The sequence below is a fragment of the Anabrus simplex genome, chromosome 1, assembly GCF_040414725.1.
Source record: "Anabrus simplex isolate iqAnaSimp1 chromosome 1, ASM4041472v1, whole genome shotgun sequence".
NCBI classification, from domain to species: domain Eukaryota; kingdom Metazoa; phylum Arthropoda; class Insecta; order Orthoptera; family Tettigoniidae; genus Anabrus; species Anabrus simplex.
Genome location: NC_090265.1, coordinates 1,062,648,168 through 1,062,669,121, shown reverse-complemented (window position 1 = coordinate 1,062,669,121; position 20,954 = coordinate 1,062,648,168). Strand labels below are relative to the sequence as shown.

Sequence of the window (20,954 nt, the reverse complement as noted above, 5' to 3'; positions counted from 1 at the left end):
GCTCGTTCGTGTTTAAACGTGATAACTGTATGAAAACTCATCAGTAAAGGCTGTATTTTCAGCAATAGTATGTGTTAAATACTATAGCTTATAATTTGAGCAGTCTTATGTTAGCAAGTATTGCTAGGTTATGTGATAGGTTAGGTGAACCCACTGAGCTATTATGAATTGTCTAAAGTAGGTACTCTAAACTTTATCATTTTATTATTATTATTATTATTATTATTATTATTAGTAGTAGTAGTAGTAGTAGTAGTAGTAGTAGTAGTAGTAGTAGTAGTAGTAGTAGTAGTAGTAGTATAATGTCTTAGTGTAGTGTATGCTCCTCTTTGCAAAATGGGGCGAACGTGTAGTGTGCCTGGATGTACATCAAATTATCGTTCAAATAAGGAGGTGGCTATCTCAACATTTGCCTTTCCTAGCGATAAGGAGAAGCGAGTTAAATGGATTCATACTACATACCGATCTAATTTTGAACCCAGTAAATATGCCTGTGTCTGTGTTAAACATTTTTCCGAAAATCACATAATTCGAGTTGATACTGCAAAACGACCAGATGGTTCGGTTTTAAGTTTGTCTAGAGTAAAGCCAAAATTAACTGACGATGCTGTGCCAACTATATTTCCTGGGCAGCCGTCATATATGTTTCAACCAACAACTGCCAAACGAAAATCGCCAGAAGAAAGGAGAGAGGATATTTTGAAGAATGACGAACTAAACTTCAAGACATGGTGTGAAGGAGACAAGATATCAAATTATGAGGACTTGTTGGGTAAGTTAATAACCCTAAATGTACTTGAATTTTCTACCGAAATTGATGTCGATAAAATTTTATGTTACAAGCTACAAACCAAATTCATACTTGATAAAGCTGTGCAGAGGGGGGTTGAAACAGCCTACAGATTTTGGTTTTCAAATTTCTGTGGAGGGCTACAATTTATTTCACACCTTGATATCTGATTTTGAAGATGCCTTTTTCAACACCGGAAGTCACAGGGATGTTTTTACAAACCTTTCGAAAATGAAAGTTGAAGAAACTGGCAATTACTGTGATAAGTGTGAGTGTGGTATAGAGTTCATTAGTATTGTGTCCAAAATCTGCCACATTTTGGGAAACATTTTTAGTAACAATTACTCAAAAATATTTACAACAACACTGTGCGCACAAACAAGCGTAAAATAATATGACATTTTACAGACAACAGTTTGCCTATTGAGCATCAAATGATTTGTTATGGAGGGCTACATGTTAATTCAGGCCTTGATATCTGATTCAAGAATGGTTTCTTAAACGGTGGAAACCGTAGGGATGTTTCTTTCAATGTTTTGATAATGGAAGTTGAAGAACCTGGTAATTTCTGTGACAAGTTCGGGTGTGAGCTGCAGAGTTAATGAGTGTTGTGTCCAAGATCTATCATATCATGGCAAATATTTTTCCTAACTGTCATTCATAAATAATTATTAGTGCTATGTGCTCAAATATATAATATAAGGGCATTTTAAGGCAGCAACAGTTTGCCGAGTGACCATCATACTACTTTTCAAATTGTGGAAAGCTACACATTGACTCAGAACTTGATATCTGATTCAGAGATGTATTTTTATACAGTGGAAATCGTATGGATGTTTCTTTCAATATTTTCATTGTTTTGATAATGAAAGTTGAAAAACCTGTGACAAGTGTGGGTGTGTGCTGCTGAGTTAATGGGTGCTGTGACCAAGATATGTCATATTTTGGAAAATACGTTTTTTTAACTTATTCATGTGCTAAGACAAGCATAAAAGAATTACATTGTTTTGAGAGAAAACCATTCGCCTAGTCACCGTCATCATACAGTCCAGATGAGTAGCCTTATGTAACAATAATTAAAATTCGTATATATTGTTTTGATAGTGTTTTTCCGATGTTATGTGTTTATAGGCTTATTACTGCATTTTCTTTGTCACATTATGATAAAAGGTATCGTATCAGCAATATAGGAATTACACGCGACGACGAAGAGTGAGCACTATACGCGTGACGTCACAAATGTTGGTAGCAGGCCTCTATACATATATCAAGATGGCCGTGGAACAGCACAAGCTCTTGCTGTTCCATCATTATACATGGGAAATGAGTACAAGAACCAAATCCTTCTACTTAACTTCCTCGCTGAATTGGAGCAACAAGACTTGTTGCAGTTCCGTCATTATACATGTGAAATTAGTACAAGAACCACCAAATTTTCCTACTTGCCTTCTTCGCCGAGTGGGATCAAATGACCTGATGCTGTTCAATCATTATACCTGAGAAAATAGTACAAGAACCAAAGCCTCCTACTTACCTTCCTCGCCGAGCGGGAGCAGCACGAGTTCTTGCAGCTCCTGAGCTTGTGTAGCGGACCAGGCTGTTCCGCTTCATGTTGGCTTCCAGTAACTATAAAGAAGGAGAAAGGTTCATGATAAAAATGGATTAAACTTTGCATTTTCATATTTAAATCCAGTTTCCTCCTCGTTTAGAAGTATAAGAGAGAAATTATCTGAAATTTCTAAGAACATCTTCAATGTGCTTCATGGTTTTAGATACAGGTCGCATAAACAAAAAGACGATATTTAAATATTAAGTATTGTGTTTGTCTAACTATAGCATGCATAGCTATGTCCTACAAGCAGTTTATTTTTACCTCGGTATCGTGTTTATTATAAATGAATGATTACCCTTTTAATTAACGCACTGTAATTCACAGATCTGCCTATCCATACTTCCCTATGTATCAACAGAGATCTTTGACATGCCGACATCGTACGACATGCAGTGTCGAATGGACTTTTTCCGTCCTTCAAAAATCTGACTACCTCTGTCGAGTTTGAACTCGCTACCTTGGGATACGGAGGCCGACACTATCACTGATATACAGACACAGCTAGAGTTGAAATGAAAAGAAGAGAGTATATTTCCATAGTGAAAATTTTGTTCTCTGCATAGGCTATGTAAAACTATGTATTTGATTTGCTTTCTGTTTACGCACTACCGGGCAAGTTGGCCGTGCGGTTAGGGGCGCACAGCCGTGAGCTTGCATCGGGAGATTGTAGGTTCGAGCCCCACTGTCGGCAGCCCTGAAGATGGTTTTCCGTCGTTTTCCATTTTCACACCGGGCAAATGCTGGGGCTGTAACTTAATTAAGACCACGACTGCTTCCTTTCCACTCCTAGACCTTTCCTATCCCATCGTCGCCATAAGACCTATCTGTGTCAGTGCGACGTAAAGCAAATTCTTTAAAAAAATGTTTACCCACTTTTATCATGATTTCTTATTGAATTTTGTAGTCATCGCTAGATAGTCACAATAAATACAACTTGAGCTCCAGATTTTCTCCATATATATTCTGGAACTTGCGTCATATTGCTACAGATAATATTGGAATTTTCTGATCCATGTAAAAGGGAAGGAGGTCAGGGAAGAAGGCCTGAGCATAAATACGCTAAAATCTCCCTCTATAATATATTTGGTGTCAAGTCTCAGAGAAATTGATTCAGTACGTGTTTTTGAAAGATGTTTAACACTTACAGTAAATTTATTGTTGAGATACGTTTTGTGGTCATCAGAAGGAAGTCTTGCTAGGTACTTGAAAGACATCACGGGCTAACTACTGGAACCATAATACATTTTATTTCAGTTTATTATCTGTTTAACTTCCAGGTGTGGCTTTTTCTACCGGACTCAGCGAGGGTTCCCACCCGTACCGCCTCAAGGGCAGTGTCCTGGAGCGCGAGAAATTTGGTCGTGGATAAAACTGGGGAGGAGGACTAGTACCTTTGCCAGGCGTCCTCACCTGATATGCTAAGCAGGGGCCTTGAGGGGGATGGGAAGAGTGGAAGGGATAGACAAGGAAGAGGAAAGGGAGCGGCCGTGGCCTTAAGTGATGTACCATCCCGGCATTTGCCTGGAGGAGAAGGGGGAAACCACGGAAAACCACTTCCAGGATGGCTGAGGTGGGAATCGAACCCACCTCTACTCAGTTGACCTCCAGAGGCTGAGTGGACCCCGTTCCAGCCCTCGTACCACTTTTCAAATTTCGTGGCAGAGCCGGGAATCGAACCCGGACCTCCGGGGGTGGCAGCTAATCACGCTAACCACTACACCACAGAGGCGGACAGTATGTTACTTAAGTTCGCTATAGGGTGTAGGAAACGCCTCCACAGGTCGACTTACCACGTTCGGCCTGCAAGTATGTTGGCTATCGGCTTCATACGAATAAACATGTCAATGCTATGCTCCTTGTTTGTATATTAACAGCACTATTAACGTGCTTATTGTTAGTTCTGAGGATAAATAAACAAAGAGATTTCACTTTGTACTTGAATAAGATTTCCGTCAGCATTAATTTTAATAATTTGCGTAGGAACGGATGTTTTCAGGTAGTCTACAAACAGCATGCTACTTCCGACTATAATATAAGCATCAGCAGGTTCATCAAGAAGTCTATGTGTATGTCCAACCCTTGTCTCATGGCCCCGTGGTGTAGGAGTAGCGTTCTTGCCTCCTACCCGCAGGCCCTGGGTTCGATTCCCGGCCAGGTCAGGGATTTTTACCTGGACCTGAGGGCTGGTTCGAGGTCCACTCAGCCTACGTTATTAGAATTGAGGAGCTATCTGACGATGAGATAGCGGCCCCGGTCTAGAAAGCCAAGAATAACGGTTGAGAGGATTCGTCGTACTGACCTCATGACACCTAGTAATCTGCAGGCCTTCGGACTGAGCAGCGGTCGCTTGGTAGGCCAAAGCCCTTCAAGGGCTAGAGCCATGGGGTTTGGTTTTTTGTCTCGTTTCTCTACGGGGTCGGTTATGAAGTGAGACGAATTTTCGTGGCGAATTTTTACTACCGAATGCACTTCCTGACGTCACCTCATCAGAGGAGTTAATGAGACGAAATGAATGACGTGACATGTGATAGCAGAAGGGTGAAATCCAGTGCTGGCACATAGCATACTCCTCTCGAACAGCACCAAGGGCTCTGCTCAAGGCTTAACTTCCCCATCCGATGGACGAATCACTATCAACAGCTCCATATGATCTCATTGTATATGAACACTGCAGAGAGGTTTAGAATTGAATCCAGGCTTTTGGCACGCAATCTGTTGATTATTAATTATATACCACCACCTCTCCTAACCTGCCGGTCAAATTTCTGATGGACTAGAATCGGCTAACCATGGTGTCAACCATACAGACTTGGCACCTTAACGATTATCGCCACCAGGTGGACTAAAAGTAAACCTATGTGCTAGATCGATATATGTTGAGGTAATAAACCCAGGCCATCTGTAGTCAAGCACCATATCTATACTTCCTTACCTCGCGATAATTATATTTGAACACTCTGACACTATACCCTTTGAAAGAGAAATGCATTACATTACGCTCTAGTACTACTTCAGCTACACAGAGCGTCACAGTTGCCACTTTACCAGACGGTTTACGTTATAAGCACCAGCTACATGGTACTGATTTCATTAGGAGCTAAAACTGTTACGTATATTATTTCGAAGTACCTCTAGTAGCTTAGATAAAGTATTCAGAACAGCGTGCTTTGAAATATGAATGGAACCGAGCGAGTTGGCCGTGCGGTTGGGGGTGCGCAGCTGTGGGCTTGCATTAGGGAGATAGTGGGATCGAACCCAATGTCGTCAGCCTTGAAGATGGTTTTCCGTGGTTTCCCATTTTCACACCAGGCAAAGGCTGGTGCTGTACCTTAATTAATGCCACGACCACTTCCTTCTCACTCCTAACCCTTTCCTATTATATCGTCGCGATAATACCTATGTGTGTCGGTGCGACGAAAAGCAAATAATAATAATAATAATAATAATAATAATAATAATAATAATAATAACGAAATATAAAGACATTAAATCAATAGCTTGTAACCGTACAACAGGGTTACAGACTCCATTCTGTATTTATTATTATTATTATTATTATCATTATTATTATTATTATTATTATTATTATTATTATTATTATTATTATTAACCCTATTCATTAGATTTTATATTCTGTTTCTCATCATTTAGACTGTAATAATTAGGTATCACGGATATGATTGTATTTAATCATAGGTTAAGTGAAATTTATTTGTAATTACTCTGTATTGTAGTAAGTGAGATTTGTTGGTTTCATATTGTCATGCTGTGGCTTGTAACTTTGGCTAGATGAGCTGGCATAGTATTTTGCAATCGAGGCTATGTTTAACTGGGAATGTTGTGTACAAGGAGTTTTCCCGGTGACGCATTCGGTATAGTCATTCTTGGTCCGCTTGGGTACGCTTAGACAGCGCGTGACTGATGACATCAGTGCGTGGACACGTGATTGCGACCAAGTGTCAGTATTCGCCAGCTACTGTATGTGGAAGTGGAAGGGATGAACAGTGAGTGGGGAGATGAGTCGTCATCGCGAGGTGATATAAAGTCAAGGCGACGGTGGGGAGAGGTATTCTGTTCTTACTCAGTTCATAAGCAGTTCATATCGTGCAGATCATATGTAACAGTCTGATGTATCAAATGGAAGAAGTGGTCTTAGTGTGATGGTCAGAGCTAAGAGTTGTGTTTGAAGAGGTAATCATCGAGGAAGTCTACAAGTGGTGCTTGTATCCGAGCAGAGACGGGTACTATGCTGATAAAGAAACATCATCTTCTTGTGAGGATGGACTTCACAAGATGTGGCAATAATATTTTCCAATTATTTATAATATATTGAGTGGACGTAATTACATTGGAGCTCCCTACACGCGTACATGGTATGTAGGCCAACTCCTTGTTATATAAGAAGATAACAACAGACGGCTCCCGACTTCAGCTCACAGGTTTTCCCAAGAATTTCAAGTTCAACAGCGGTGTATGCAGACAACAGGTAATTAAAGCATCAGACATGTTATGCATTCATAACATGAAGAAGAGTGTAATCAGCGGCGATATCATATCGCACTTCAAGTTCATGCCAATAGTTTTTTTTGTTTAGATTAAATTTTCCTTTTATTTAGTACCGCAAATCTCACGATATATTTCTTTTGTTAAATTAAAAGACGTAAATGATTGTTCATTGTGACGTAAATTTAGTCATAAACTCAGTTTTATTTTATATTATAATAAGTGATTCCAGTTCCATGTACAATCCTCAATTGTGGAAATGCAACAGTAATTCAATATTTTCCTGATCCATATCCCTGTATATTGCCAGATATGTGAGTTTATCACCTCACGCCTTGAGATTATTGATATAAGAGGTATGCTCTACCGAATTTTGTTGTTTTTCTTAAAAAAGCAACTGGCGCTCAAACAAATGTTATTTATATTGTGTGGAAGATATGAAGGTATAAGAGTAGTGGCCAGAGTAGCCACAACGTGTCGCCAGCAACGTGGGACTCGAAAGGTTCAGAAAAAGTGTTTCTGAATGGCAATATACATGGATCAGTTCTTTTAATAAATACGCACATGTTAAATTCACCGAGTAATGTTAGGAAGGTCATTTTGTTGAAGTTTGTATTTAAGGGGTAATGTCAGAGGAAGTGCAAGGGGAAATAGCTTTGAGATCGCGAAAAATTAGTAGGAAACCGAAGATGGACAAGGATAGCAATATGCAGTCAGGTGATGAGGCTGAGGTTATTGTGTCCAAGGAAATCCAAGGTGGTAACATAAATAGGAAGTTGGTGACTAAGGTGGGACCTACTGAAAGTCAGAAAATAGTAGAAACTGAGGAAAATGCTGTCACGCAAGATCAAAGTAAAGGGGTGATTGACCTGGGTTTATTTAATTTGCTGATGTCCAAAATGGCTGAGCAGAATAATATCATTAGTGAGAAAATTGAATCTCAGAATAATATTATTAGTGAGAAAATTGAATCTCAGAATAATATTATGAGTGAGAAAATTGAAACGGTTATTAGTGAGAAAATTGAATCTCAGAATAATATTATGAGTGAGAAAATTGAAACGGTTATTAGTGAGAAAATTGAATCTCAGAATAATATTATGAGTGAGAAAATTGAAGCGGTCATTAGTGAGAAAATTGAAGCTCAGGGTATTAGTATTAATAAGAAGATCGATGATGTTAGTAATAAGATAGATCATAAGGTGTTAGAAATAAGTAAGCAAATTAATAATTTAGAAAGTAAGGTAAATAGGGAGTGTAGTGACATCAGAGCTGAGATGGAATTGGGTCGGAGCAATCTCCATACGGAAATAGAGCAAGTTAGTGAGACATGCATCAAACAAGGGCATAAGATTGATGAATTAAGTGCCAAGATCGAGTCTAATAAAGGAGAAATCAATGAGTTAGTAGAAGAAAGGTTTGAAAAGATAACCAATACAGTGGGGCAAGAAACTAGGAAATGTATTAGTAGGGTAGAACATGTGGAAAGAAAACTTGGAGAAGTAGGTGATCTAGAGAGTGAACAAAAATCATTATCACAGAAGGTGAGAGAATCGGAAGAAAAATTACAGGAGAAGTTAAGAAAAATTGAAGAAAAAGCTGAGGAAACATTGGAAGAAAAATTTCTGAGTTGCCAGAGAGTACTCCAGAAAGAAGTGCGTGATAGTAGAAATGTACGTGAAATAATTGTAAATAATGGTTTAATCACTAGAGATCATGACTTACCTAAGTTTTCTGGGAAAGAATTTAACCCGATGGAATTTATGAGAGTAGTAGAGAAGAAATTTGCTGTTCAATTAAGAGACAATATTATTAGCTGGGAAACTGTATTGGAGATCTTATCTAATGCTTTCGTAGGAGAGACTAAGTCTTGGTTTCAAGTATATAAAAGCTCGATGTCTAGTCTAACTGAATTTAAGGAGAAATTCATGGCTAAATTTTGGAGTGAAGGTGTTCAGAGTAGAGAGAGAGAGAGAGTAATGTTTGGCAGGTATAATTCTAACGAGGGTGTTAGAAGGACTGAATACTTTTTGGCTCATGTTTTGGTGTGGAGAAATTTAGAATGTATTGGACCTGAGGCTGATATAGTTAGACTTATGGCTAAGCACTATCCCGATAGAATAAGAGAAGCTGTTTGTATGCAAAGAGTGGAGACTATTAAGGAAATGGAGATTTTGTTGGAAAGTTTTGATGCTTTAGGTAGTAGCTTGAATAATAATAGGACACTAAATAGGAATGTAGAAGGAAGGGGTAACCAATCTAATAATCAGGACAGGACTATGAATAATCGTAACTACAGAAGAGAATATCAGGAGAGACCTAATAATAATTTCCACAGGGAGAGAAATTATCAGAATAGTTCGGAAAATTTCAGGACTGGGAGGCGTGATTATGGTAATCAATCAGAAGCTGGGAGGCGAGAGAATACAGGCCATAATAATAATAATGAAGCTAGAGGAAATAGGCAACAGGGGAGGCCGACTGAGGTGTGTAACCAACAAGTCGTAACCGAACCAAGTACTTTAAACGAGCAACGGACTGTATAAACAGGTCACTGAGACAGTCCGTAAATGGTGAGTTCACGTATAAGGTAGATAAGTATGTCAATGTCGACCAGCCTATAGTTGTAAGTGAACATGATTGTGACCTAAGTAGCAATAATTCAAATGTTTTAAGTGACGACTTAATCGTAGACAATAAATTTTATAAGTGTAATTTAAATTTAGATATAAGGCAAGATTTGTTAAGTGATCTTATATTATGTAATGAGGATAATTTAAGTAGTGTTACTGTTACACCGACGATTGAACTGCTGATATGGGGCAGAAAAGTTAAGATTTTGTTGGACTCTGGTAGTGAGAAGTCATGTGTAAATTCCAAGCTGTATGAGGAAGTTTTGAGAGAGAAGTATGAGGTAGCGGAAATTCCAGTGAGGAATACGTTCATCGTAACAGCTGTTGGAAACAAGTCTCAAAGAGTGAATAAACAAATAGCTGTCCCCATTAGCATAAGTGGAGAATGTATTTTCCAACCATGCTTAGTAGTGCCTAATTTAGTTTATGCCGTTATTTTAGGTACCGACTGGTTAACGTGTCACAAGGCTAAATTAAATTTTGATCTGTGTAATGTCAATCTTATTTGGGGAAAGAGTAGCAGGGAAGTCAGTTTACCATATGATGTTTTGTCAGAAATTAGTGCGAATAAAGTGTGTTCTAGTACGGAAGGATCTTGTGAAATTCCTAATATTAGGAAAAATATTGATGTCTGCCATGTGTCTATACAGAGAGATTCTAGAGATGAATTGTATGAGACAGTGGAGAAATGTAATTTAGCGGAAAGTCAGAAGGACGAATTGTGTGAATTATTGATATCACATAGTGATGTTTTTAGCGATCGGCCTGGTAGAACACATCTTTACGAACACAAATTTAATGTTATTGATAACTCAACTTTTGTAGGACCGAAATATCCCATTCCGTTAAAATACGCTAGCGCTGTTGAAGAGCAGATTGACATTATGCTAGATTATAATATAATTGAACCATCATGTAGTCCTAATTTAAATCCACTTGTTATTATACCTAAGAAGGGTAACACGGTAAGATTGTGCATGATAAATTTTGTAAGATTATATTGGATGAATTTGAACTTGGTGACAAGGTATTACTCAGAGTGTCACTCCAGTCATCAGCAGAAGCTGGTCAATTTTCTAAGTTTTTCTTGTTATATTAGGGATACTTCACCGTAGTGAAACGGATTGGGAAATGTGCTTATTCATTAGAAGACAAGGAAGGAAATATCGTAGGCAAATACAATATAAGAAATCTTAAGAAATATATCATGTGAGTTTGTTGATTAATTTTCATTATTATGTTAATTCACCATGTTTTATGAAGCTGGCATTGCGAACAGGACTTCAGTGAAATTAGCGTGTGTTGTGATATTAAGTGAGCACGGCAGTGCAATAAACTCCAGTGCTTGGAGACAGTGTATATAATGAAATGTCTTCGAGAATTACTTTTGAACACTCAATGAACGTTTGAAACGACAGAAGTGAGAAAGAAATGTAATCTGTATGTAAATAATACTGTATAATCAAAGTGAAAATGATAAGTGATCAATGTTTTATATGTGTAACAACGAACATCCAGATGGATGATACTATGTACCTAATTTTGTAAAGGGCATTTTTATACATGTATATATGGTGTACTCGATTTCAGGTGATTGTGTATATATTTCATGAATCAATCGATTCATTTCATCGATTATTTCATGAGGGAGGCGTTCTGTAACCGTACAACAGGGTTACAGACTCCATTCTGTATTTATTATTATTATTATTATTATTATTATTATTATCATTATTATTATTATTATTATTATTATTATTATTAACCCTATTCATTAGATTTTATATTCTGTTTCTCATCATTTAGACTGTAATAATTAGGTATCACGGATATGATTGTATTTAATCATAGGTTAAGTGAAATTTATTTGTAATTATTCTGTATTGTAGTAAGTGAGATTTGTTGGTTTCATATTGTCATGCTGTGGCTTGTAACTTTGGCTAGATGAGCTGGCATAGTATTTTGCAATCGAGGCTATGTTTAACTGGGAATGTTGTGTACAAGGAGTTTTCCCGGTGACGCATTCGGTATAGTCATTCTTGGTCCGCTTGGGTACGCTTAGACAGCGCGTGACTGATGACATCAGTGCGTGGACACGTGATTGCGACCAAGTGTCAGTATTCGCCAGCTACTGTATGTGGAAGTGGAAGGGATGAACAGTGAGTGGGGAGATGAGTCGTCATCGCGAGGTGATATAAAGTCAAGGCGACGGTGGGGAGAGGTATTCTGTTCTTACTCAGTTCATAAGCAGTTCATATCGTGCAGATCATATGTAACAGTCTGATGTATCAAATGGAAGAAGTGGTCTTAGTGTGATGGTCAGAGCTAAGAGTTGTGTTTGAAGAGGTAATCATCGAGGAAGTCTACAAGTGGTGCTTGTATCCGAGCAGAGACGGGTACTATGCTGATAAAGAAACATCATCTTCTTGTGAGGATGGACTTCACAAGATGTGGCAATAATATTTTCCAATTATTTATAATATATTGAGTGGACGTAATTACATTGGAGCTCCCTACACGCGTACATGGTATGTAGGCCAACTCCTTGTTATATAAGAAGATAACAACAGACGGCTCCCGACTTCAGCTCACAGGTTTTCCCAAGAATTTCAAGTTCAACAGCGGTGTATGCAGACAACAGGTAATTAAAGCATCAGACATGTTATGCATTCATAACATGAAGAAGAGTGTAATCAGCGGCGATATCATATCGCACTTCAAGTTCATGCCAATAGTTTTTTTTGTTTAGATTAAATTTTCCTTTTATTTAGTACCGCAAATCTCACGATATATTTCTTTTGTTAAATTAAAAGACGTAAATGATTGTTCATTGTGACGTAAATTTAGTCATAAACTCAGTTTTATTTTATATTATAATAAGTGATTCCAGTTCCATGTACAATCCTCAATTGTGGAAATGCAACAGTAATTCAATATTTTCCTGATCCATATCCCTGTATATTGCCAGATATGTGAGTTTATCACCTCACGCCTTGAGATTATTGATATAAGAGGTATGCTCTACCGAATTTTGTTGTTTTTCTTAAAAAAAGCAACTGGCGCTCAAACAAATGTTATTTATATTGTGTGGAAGATATGAAGGTATAAGAGTAGTGGCCAGAGTAGCCACAAGCTAGATAATTTAACGTCACATTTCCGTGTAAAATGTTCAATAAATGGTTGACAAACATGTAATTACCACATGCTGAGTGACTGCCAGTGTAGCACTAAGAGATAGGTCGCGGAAAAGTGAGTATATAATATTTGATTTACATATGATATTTGGATTCAAATTCTCGGCATCTTGTAGAACAAGTTACAGAATTATATTTCAGATGAAGAATGTATTTTCTTTAATCAGAACTTTCAATTTCAGCAGTTTCCTGTACTTAGTCCATGGACAGGATTTCGTGAGTTCTTTAGTGTTTATCTTGAAACGAGTTGCCTGCATGTTTTACATAGGAAACGACATACCTCAAAATGACGTGAGGCATAATCATAATCTTATATTGTCGGGCTGAGTGGCTCAGACGTTTGAGGAGCTGGCCTTCTCACCCCAATTTGGCAGGTTCGATTCTAGCTCAGTATGGTGGTTCTTGAAAGGGCTCAAATACACCAGTCTCGTGTCAGTACTGGTATGTAAAAGAACTCCCGTGAGACTAAATTCCGCCACCTCGGCTTTTCAGGAAGTCGTAAAAGTAGTTAATGGGACATAAAAACAAATATTTTTAAAGACGTCGTTATGGCCTCATTGGAGCACGTTTATTTAGGTTTCCAACCATGTTTACGTTTAATGGTCACATATCCTTCATTCTCTTAATATGAACATTTCTTCTGTCGTTTCGCTGGTTTGGCTTCATATTCAGGTACCCTCCAATCCTGGCTCTTTTGTTTAAAAATACACCTATGTAGCACATCTTATTCCGTTATCCCATTCAGCCTCAGATCATCAGCCACTGCTTGGTGCCATGTAGGTTTTCCTCTGAGATTCCTAACTTGTGTTAGGATGTGTTTCGTCAGCCTGCTGTCAGACATACGGAGTGCATGGCCGAAGACATTCAGCCTCCTTTTCCTGATAATAACATTACTATTATTATTAATCATCATTATAAATTGTTGTGGTCTTCAGTGTTCAGTCAACAACTCTCCATATCCACTATTCGCAGCTAGCACTGTCGACTCTACGGCATCTACACGCGTTATCTTGAAATAAGCACTATTGATATTGATAATCCCACCTGTTTCTGTTTCTTGATGGGTGCATTAATTCTGCATCTGTCTGTTGACACAAGCCGGAGCGAAATGTAAATTCCCTTAATGTATCTGTCCCATTTCTGGCTGTGACAATATGGAAGTTGCTTTGGTATGTGTGGTGTTGAATAATAGCATTCAGAGCACGAGTAATGCAGCTGGGTGCTGTGAAAGACGTCACTCATAAGGTCATTTGTGCTGCAATAACTATTTATAGCTCAGTGAGAAAAGTATTGACTAACTACCTCACTCTTCATATTGCCTAGTACGTCTCGTTATGGAGCCAGTTGTTTGATTTTTCCATCTCCTTATAACCGCATAACATTCGGTGATCCTATCTGAGGGTTCAACCAGCCTCCCCATCAACTCCTTTTAATTCGTTGAGTTGTTTTCACGGAGTCCCTGGCCTTTCAAATGGAAGTACATAGGACTCCGTCACACCTATAGGCTCGTGCCTGTTAAGAGAAACCGTGAACATGCTCAATAAATTTCTGTGCTGCAGGGTGCTGCCCAAACTTTCACATAGCCCCATTGAGATTTCGTAACTAATAGTTTAGGGACCACTGGTGGGTTGGGTAGTGCTGGCCTCCTCAACATTCCTCCTTGTCCAAAGTAACTGGTATCCTGAATGTTACGATCATTTACCAGACCACTTAGCCAATGCCCATGATTCACGAAATTAGATGCGACTACAGAAACAAACTCCACAATAATAATGCAGCTTAAGCTCTTCTCATCAAAAGCAGCGTAAAAAACTATGAAAAAGGCAAGCAAGGATAAAATTCTGCAAGGCTAGCAAGTGACTTACTGTTTTACGTGCAGTCCGAACAAATATGATGTGATTTTTAATTCCTAAAATCTCACATGGATTGACTGGATTCGAACTACAGTTGCTTTAATAGAAAGGAGGAACTTACCTCTAAAACCTTGCAAATCGCCTTAAAATTGATATATCGCAGCAACAACAAAAACTACTTTTACCTTAACTTCCGCGTTTTCGGTCTTTTATTTTCATATGAAGTTTAATTTTAAATGTTCAAACCCTTTCGATCCTGTTCGCCGTTTTGGATCTAATGCAAATCGATATAAAAGAGGCATTCTTTCGGAGTTTACCTGCGGCAGGGTGACCAGTGTCTTCCCCTTCTTCCATCACCCAACAGACAGTGGTATCCAATCCAAGAATCGATCGCACCAAACGCGGTTTATCTTCGGAGATCTCATGTGATCCTATGTCTGAACTCGGCTAAGCCATAGGCCTGGAATCGTAAAATGGTATGTAAATATAACTTTGTTCCTGCTCTAGATCAGTAACAAGCATTTATGATGGTTAAACCTAGTTCCTGTGAAATGACAAGTTATAAATTAGGCCTACTGTGAACACAATAACAATGATATTTCGTTTAGATTACGTGCAACCGAGAAATACAAAGTAACAAGTCTGAAAATTAGTTTTATACTCAGATGGATGGATGGATATATTTCACATCGTTCACTCGGGGGGTATTTTTAACAGCTCGTGTTGGTTTCAAAGAAAAAAGCAAAAAGGATCAACGGTAAAACCACTCTCAATTTTAACATTCAAAATAGGAAAAATAAGGAAGTGCTTTGACTCGTCGAGGAATGTGAGTATTGGCTAAAGGAATAGACCAGCCATGAAAGGTGAAAAATTGCTCTCCAGGTCTTGGAAGCTTATTGTCGATATAGAGGAGATAAAGGAGGTCCGATAGGTAACATAATAATAATAATAATAATAATAATAATAATAATAATAATAATAATAATAATAATAATAATAATAATAATAATAATAATAATATGGCCTTAACTACCGTGGTAGACATTTTCACTTGACGTCTTTTAGACTGCCTACGTTACATTTCACTTTACCAGATTGTAAGACGACCTGTTGCTAAGTTATTACTGAATTTTGTCGAGTAATCACCAAATATGTCGCCAGCGATGCCGACATCATACGACATGACGTGTCGAATGAACCAACATTCGCCATTAAAATATCCTGTTACCTCAGGTTTGAACCCGAGGACTTAGGATCCAGAGTCTGACACTCTACCAGTCATCTGCAGATACAAGTAAGCGGAAGCAATGACCGAATAAGCTTGGACCCCGCGACCGCCCCTCTACACTCGATCTAGGCTTGCTGATTTACGAAGGCTGTCCCCTTGAACTAAATTATAGTATAACTAGCAAATGTACCCGTGCTTCGCTACGGTATTCTACATTGTATACGGATATTGAAGTAAATTACTGAACATGCCGTGAATAAGATATTTTTTTTAATTGCATGTCTCTTAGCGTTATCCAGAAACAATAGGGGAGGTTCCCATACGTTGTATCCAATGTAAAGTGCGAGTTGTGATGATAAGGGCAGGCTCACTTGCCTACTGCAATTCACAATCGAGTAGAGAAGTTTTCGTTACAATGGCAGGCTCACTTTCCTACTTCCAGACAGATTAGAGTTGAGGAGTTTTTATAATAATGGCAGGCATCTTCCCTAATGCCAGTCAAGATTGAGTTGTCCTGTTATCATTATAATGACAGGCCCCTTTTCTTAATGACATTCACACAGAGTTGGCGAGTTTCATTATAATAGCAGGGCAATGTACCTAATGCCAGTCACATTTTAGATGGGTAAATTTGTTTATAATGGTGGGCGCACATGCCTACATCCAAACACAATCGGTTAGGGAAGTTTTGAACAAAATTGCATGCTCTATTAACTTCTGCTATTCAAATCGAGAAGGGAAATTATTCATTACAATGGTAATTCCTCCTTACCTATGCCAGTTACACAGAAGATGGAGAAGGATCCAATTCCTACTGCCAGTCAAAGTCGATGTCGAGAGTAATGATTACAAAAGCAGACGCCCTCCTGCTGAGAGTAACTATTGATTTGAAAAATATTAATTATAATGGCAGACACGCCCTTTCTACATCGCTACAAATTGACTTCAATGAATATATATACATCCACATACGAAGTACATGCATGTTTACAATATTGCAAATCTTCATTTACAGATTAATCGCTGCTAAACGATACGTCATATCGACAAACGGATTGTACCATAAGTCGCCTCAATTAGCGGTCTAAATAGCTGATTTTATGATATTTTTCCTATCTCATCTATTTATGGGTTAGACTGAGTTAGAAACGTTGAATAGGATGAAATTTGTGTAAGGTTTTCTCACAGTGCATTCCTTTTGGATAGTTATATGACAGCTACAAACATAGAATTTGACTCACGTATGGATAATGGGTGGGCTAATGTTCGTGTAGAATTAGATGATCCTATCTTTCGTAAGTGATTCAAACAATGACTTATACGTGTACAGAGTGCAAAATGTACTTACTGTACATTCTAGAAATAGGCACTTCTAACGTATAAGGAATAGAGAGACGACATAACGTCATACGAACCTGGTACTAGATCACTCCAGATTGAACAGAGATTGTGCCATCCTGTTTTTGATACGAATTACCGTTTAGCCACCAAATACCACGAAACGAAGGTCTGCACCGACATTAAAATTGCTTCAATATAATATATATTATTTCGGGGGTAAAATGTGAAATATTTTAAGATCTTGGAAACTTTCCGTCGGTTACAGGTTAAGACATATAATTTTTCCGAATTTCAATATTTTAACTCGTCTGGAAGATTGCGCCGCAATCTTGATTTGGGGGAGGGGGTAAAATGAGGAAGTTCAGGAAACTAAAGCTAAAATTTTTATGCAGATGGTCATTATTACACCTGAAACGGATAACTGAGTGATAATTTCCCCAAAACGGTCAACGTACAGACACACGGTCGTTACGATTTAATTTATATAGACAAGGAATCTGATCCACATACAACACCTTTTGGGCTATGTCCGCTGGACTTAGTCTGCACAACCGACCGGTCATGATATCACCCTTATTAATCCTCCTGTCGAAAAAATGCACATGAGAAAAAATGTTTTAGAAATGGATTTCCATCGAGGATGGTCGGCGTCTAGTCAGGTTGGTCTTGCATATATTTTGAGACAGTAAAATTACTGTATCGGTTCGTTATAAACTCCCAGTCCATTCCGGGAATTTCACTTGGTACGGACCTAAAAGCCTACCTTTGGGCAGGTGGATGCTAAATATGAAGTTTGGTTGAAATATCTCTAGTAGTTTAAAAGTTATAAGAAATAGGCTTTACCCGCACCTGATTTTGAGTTTACTCCGGTGGGACTAATACTGATAAACAGTCCATTAATGGTATCTCCCTTATTAATCCTCGTATCGAAATGATACACATTTGAAAAAAAATTTTAGAAATTTATTTCCATTAAGTTTGGTTGTGAATATTTTTGGGAGTGTAAAATTAAGGTTTCGGTTTCGTATAAGCCCCGGCTAGTCCATAGATTTACAAACAAAATTGGCCCTAAAACTAACCCAAGGACAGGTGGATTCTAAATATGAAGTTTGGTAAAAATATATCTAGTAGTTTTCAAGTTATAAGAACTCAAACAAACAAACAAACAAACAAACAAACAAACAAACAAACAAACAAACAAACAAACAAACAAAAAATACAGACACCAAAGCCAAAACATTAGCAGACGGTCATTACTACACCTGAAATGGATAACCGAATGAAAATTTCGCCAAAATAGTGAATGTACAGACACATGGTCGTTACGATTTTCTCTATATAGATGGATAAGGAATCCATTCCACGTACAACACCTTTTGGGCTATGTCCGCTGGAATTAATATCCAAAACTGACCATTCATGATATCTTCTTTATTAATCCTCCTAACGAAAAAATGCACATGAGAAAAAGGTTTTAGAAATGGATTTCCATCAAGGTTGCTCGACTTCCAGTCAGGTTAGTCTTGTATATCTGGGACAGTAAAATCACTGTTTCGGTTCGTTATAGACTCCCAAGTCCATTCCGGGAATTTCACTTGGTACGGACCTAAAAGCCAACCTTTGGACAGGTGGATGCTAAATATGAAGTTTGGTTGAAATACCTCACGTAGTTTGGAAGACATAAGAAATACGCTTTACACGTACCCGCTTTTGAGATAAGTCCGGTGGGACTTGTGTTGATGAACAGTCCGTTAATGATATCTCCCTTATTAATACTCGTATCGAAATGTTACATATGAGAAAAAGGGTTTAGAAATTGATTTCCATTAAGGCAGGTAGATTTCCATTACGTTTAGTTGTGTATATTTATTCGGAGTGCAAAATTGTGGTTTCAGTTTCGTATAAACCCTGGTCAGCTCAGGGATTTAGAAACAACATTGGCCCTAAAAATACCCAAGGGCAGGTGGATTCTAAATATGAAGTTTGGCAGACATATATCCAGTAGTTTTCAAGTTATAAGAACTCAGACAAACAAACAGAAAAACAGACACGGAAGCTAAACAAATATGAAGATGGCCATTATTACACCTGAAACGGATAACCGAATTAAAATTTCGCCAAAATAGTCCATCTACAGACACATGGTCGTCACGATTTATTTATGTAGATAAGGAATATGCTCCACGTACAACACCTTTTGGGCTATGTCAGCTGGACTTGGCCTGCAAAACCGACCGTTCATGATATCTCCCTCATTAATCCTCCTGTCGAAAAAATGCACATGTGAAAAAATGTTTTAGAAATGGATTTCCATCAAGGATGGTCGAAGTCTAGTCAGGTTGGTCTTGTATATATTTTGGGACAGTAAAATAACTGTCTCGGTTCACTATACACCGGCCCATTACGGGAATTTGACATGGTATGGACCTAAAAACCTATCTTTGGAGAGGTGGTTGCTAGATATGAAGTTTGATTGAAATATCTGCAGCAGTTTTCAATTTCTAAAAAATACACTTTACACGCACCCGCTTTTGAATTAAGTCTGGTGGGACTTGTATTGATAAACAGTCCATTAATGATATCTCCCTTATTAATCCTCGCATCAAAATGTTACACATGAGAAAAAAGATTTAGAAATTGATTTCCATTAAGGTACGTAGATTTCTATTCAGTTTCGTTGTGCGTATTTTTTATGAGTGAAAAATAACCGTTACGGTTTCGTATAAACTCCAGTCAGTTCAGGGATTTAGAAACAATATTGGCCCCAAAGCCTTTCCAAGGACAGGTGGATTCTAAATATGGAGTTTGTTAGAAGTATATCCAGTAGTTTTAATTTATAAGAACCCAGACAAACAAATAGACAAAGAGATGAAAATGAAAACCTACAACCTGTTTTCCAGTCATTGACCGGGTCAGGGATGGAATGAATGAAGCAGATATAGGCTATTAGTACGATGGGGTCGCCACTCCCAAAGTGATTTATTAATGAATGATAGATGCTATGAAATGAGAATGGAGAATGTTCCTGGAATGAAATATGACAGGGAAAACCGGAGTACCCGGAGAAAAACCTGTCCCGCCTCCGCTTTGTCCAGCACAAACCTCACATGGAGTGACCGGGATTTGAACCACGGTATCCAGCGGTGAGAGGCCGATGCGCTGCCGTCTGAGCCACGGAGGCTCAGACAAAGAGATACGAAGGCTAAAAAATATGCAAATGGTCATTATTACACCTGCAAAGGATAACTGATGGAAAATTTCGCCAAAATAGTCAATGTACATACACACGGTATAGATAAGGAATCTACTCCACGTACAACACCTTTTGGGCTATGTCGGCTGGACTTTGCCTGCAAAACCGACCGTTCATGTTATCTCCCTTATTAATCCTTCTGTCGAAAAAATGTACATGTGAAAAAATGTTTTCGATATGGATTTCCATCAAGGTTGGTCGACTTTCATGTCAAGTTGGTCTTGTATATATTTCGAGACAGTAAAATCACTGTTTCCGTTCCCTATAAGCTCTCAGTCCATTCCAGGAATTTGACTTGGTATGGACTTAAGGACCTACCTCTGAGCAGGTGGTTGCTAAATATGCAGTTCGGTTGAAATATCTCAGTAGTTTATAAGTTATAAGAAATAGGCTTTACACGCACCCGCTTTTGAGTTAAGTCCGGTGGGTCTTGGGCTGATAAAAAGTCCGTTAATGATATCTCCTTTATTAATACTCGTATCGAAATAATACACATGAGAAAAGTGTTTAGAAATTGATTTCCATTGAGGCAAATAGGTTTCCATTA

General features: G+C 38.2%; 1 protein-coding gene across 4 annotated transcripts in view; it reads right to left on the bottom strand.

Moving 5' to 3' along the window:
- LOC136857975 (solute carrier family 35 member F3) overlaps nt 1-20,954 on the bottom strand; it is a 406,908-nt gene that overhangs the window by 188,083 nt on the left and 197,871 nt on the right. For all 4 annotated transcript variants that reach the window (XM_067137123.2, XM_067137124.2, XM_067137121.2 and 1 more), the window contains exon 3: nt 2,325-2,416. In XM_067137123.2, coding sequence (XP_066993224.1) covers nt 2,325-2,416 — 92 coding nt within the window. The remainder of the gene's footprint in view (nt 1-2,324; nt 2,417-20,954) is intronic.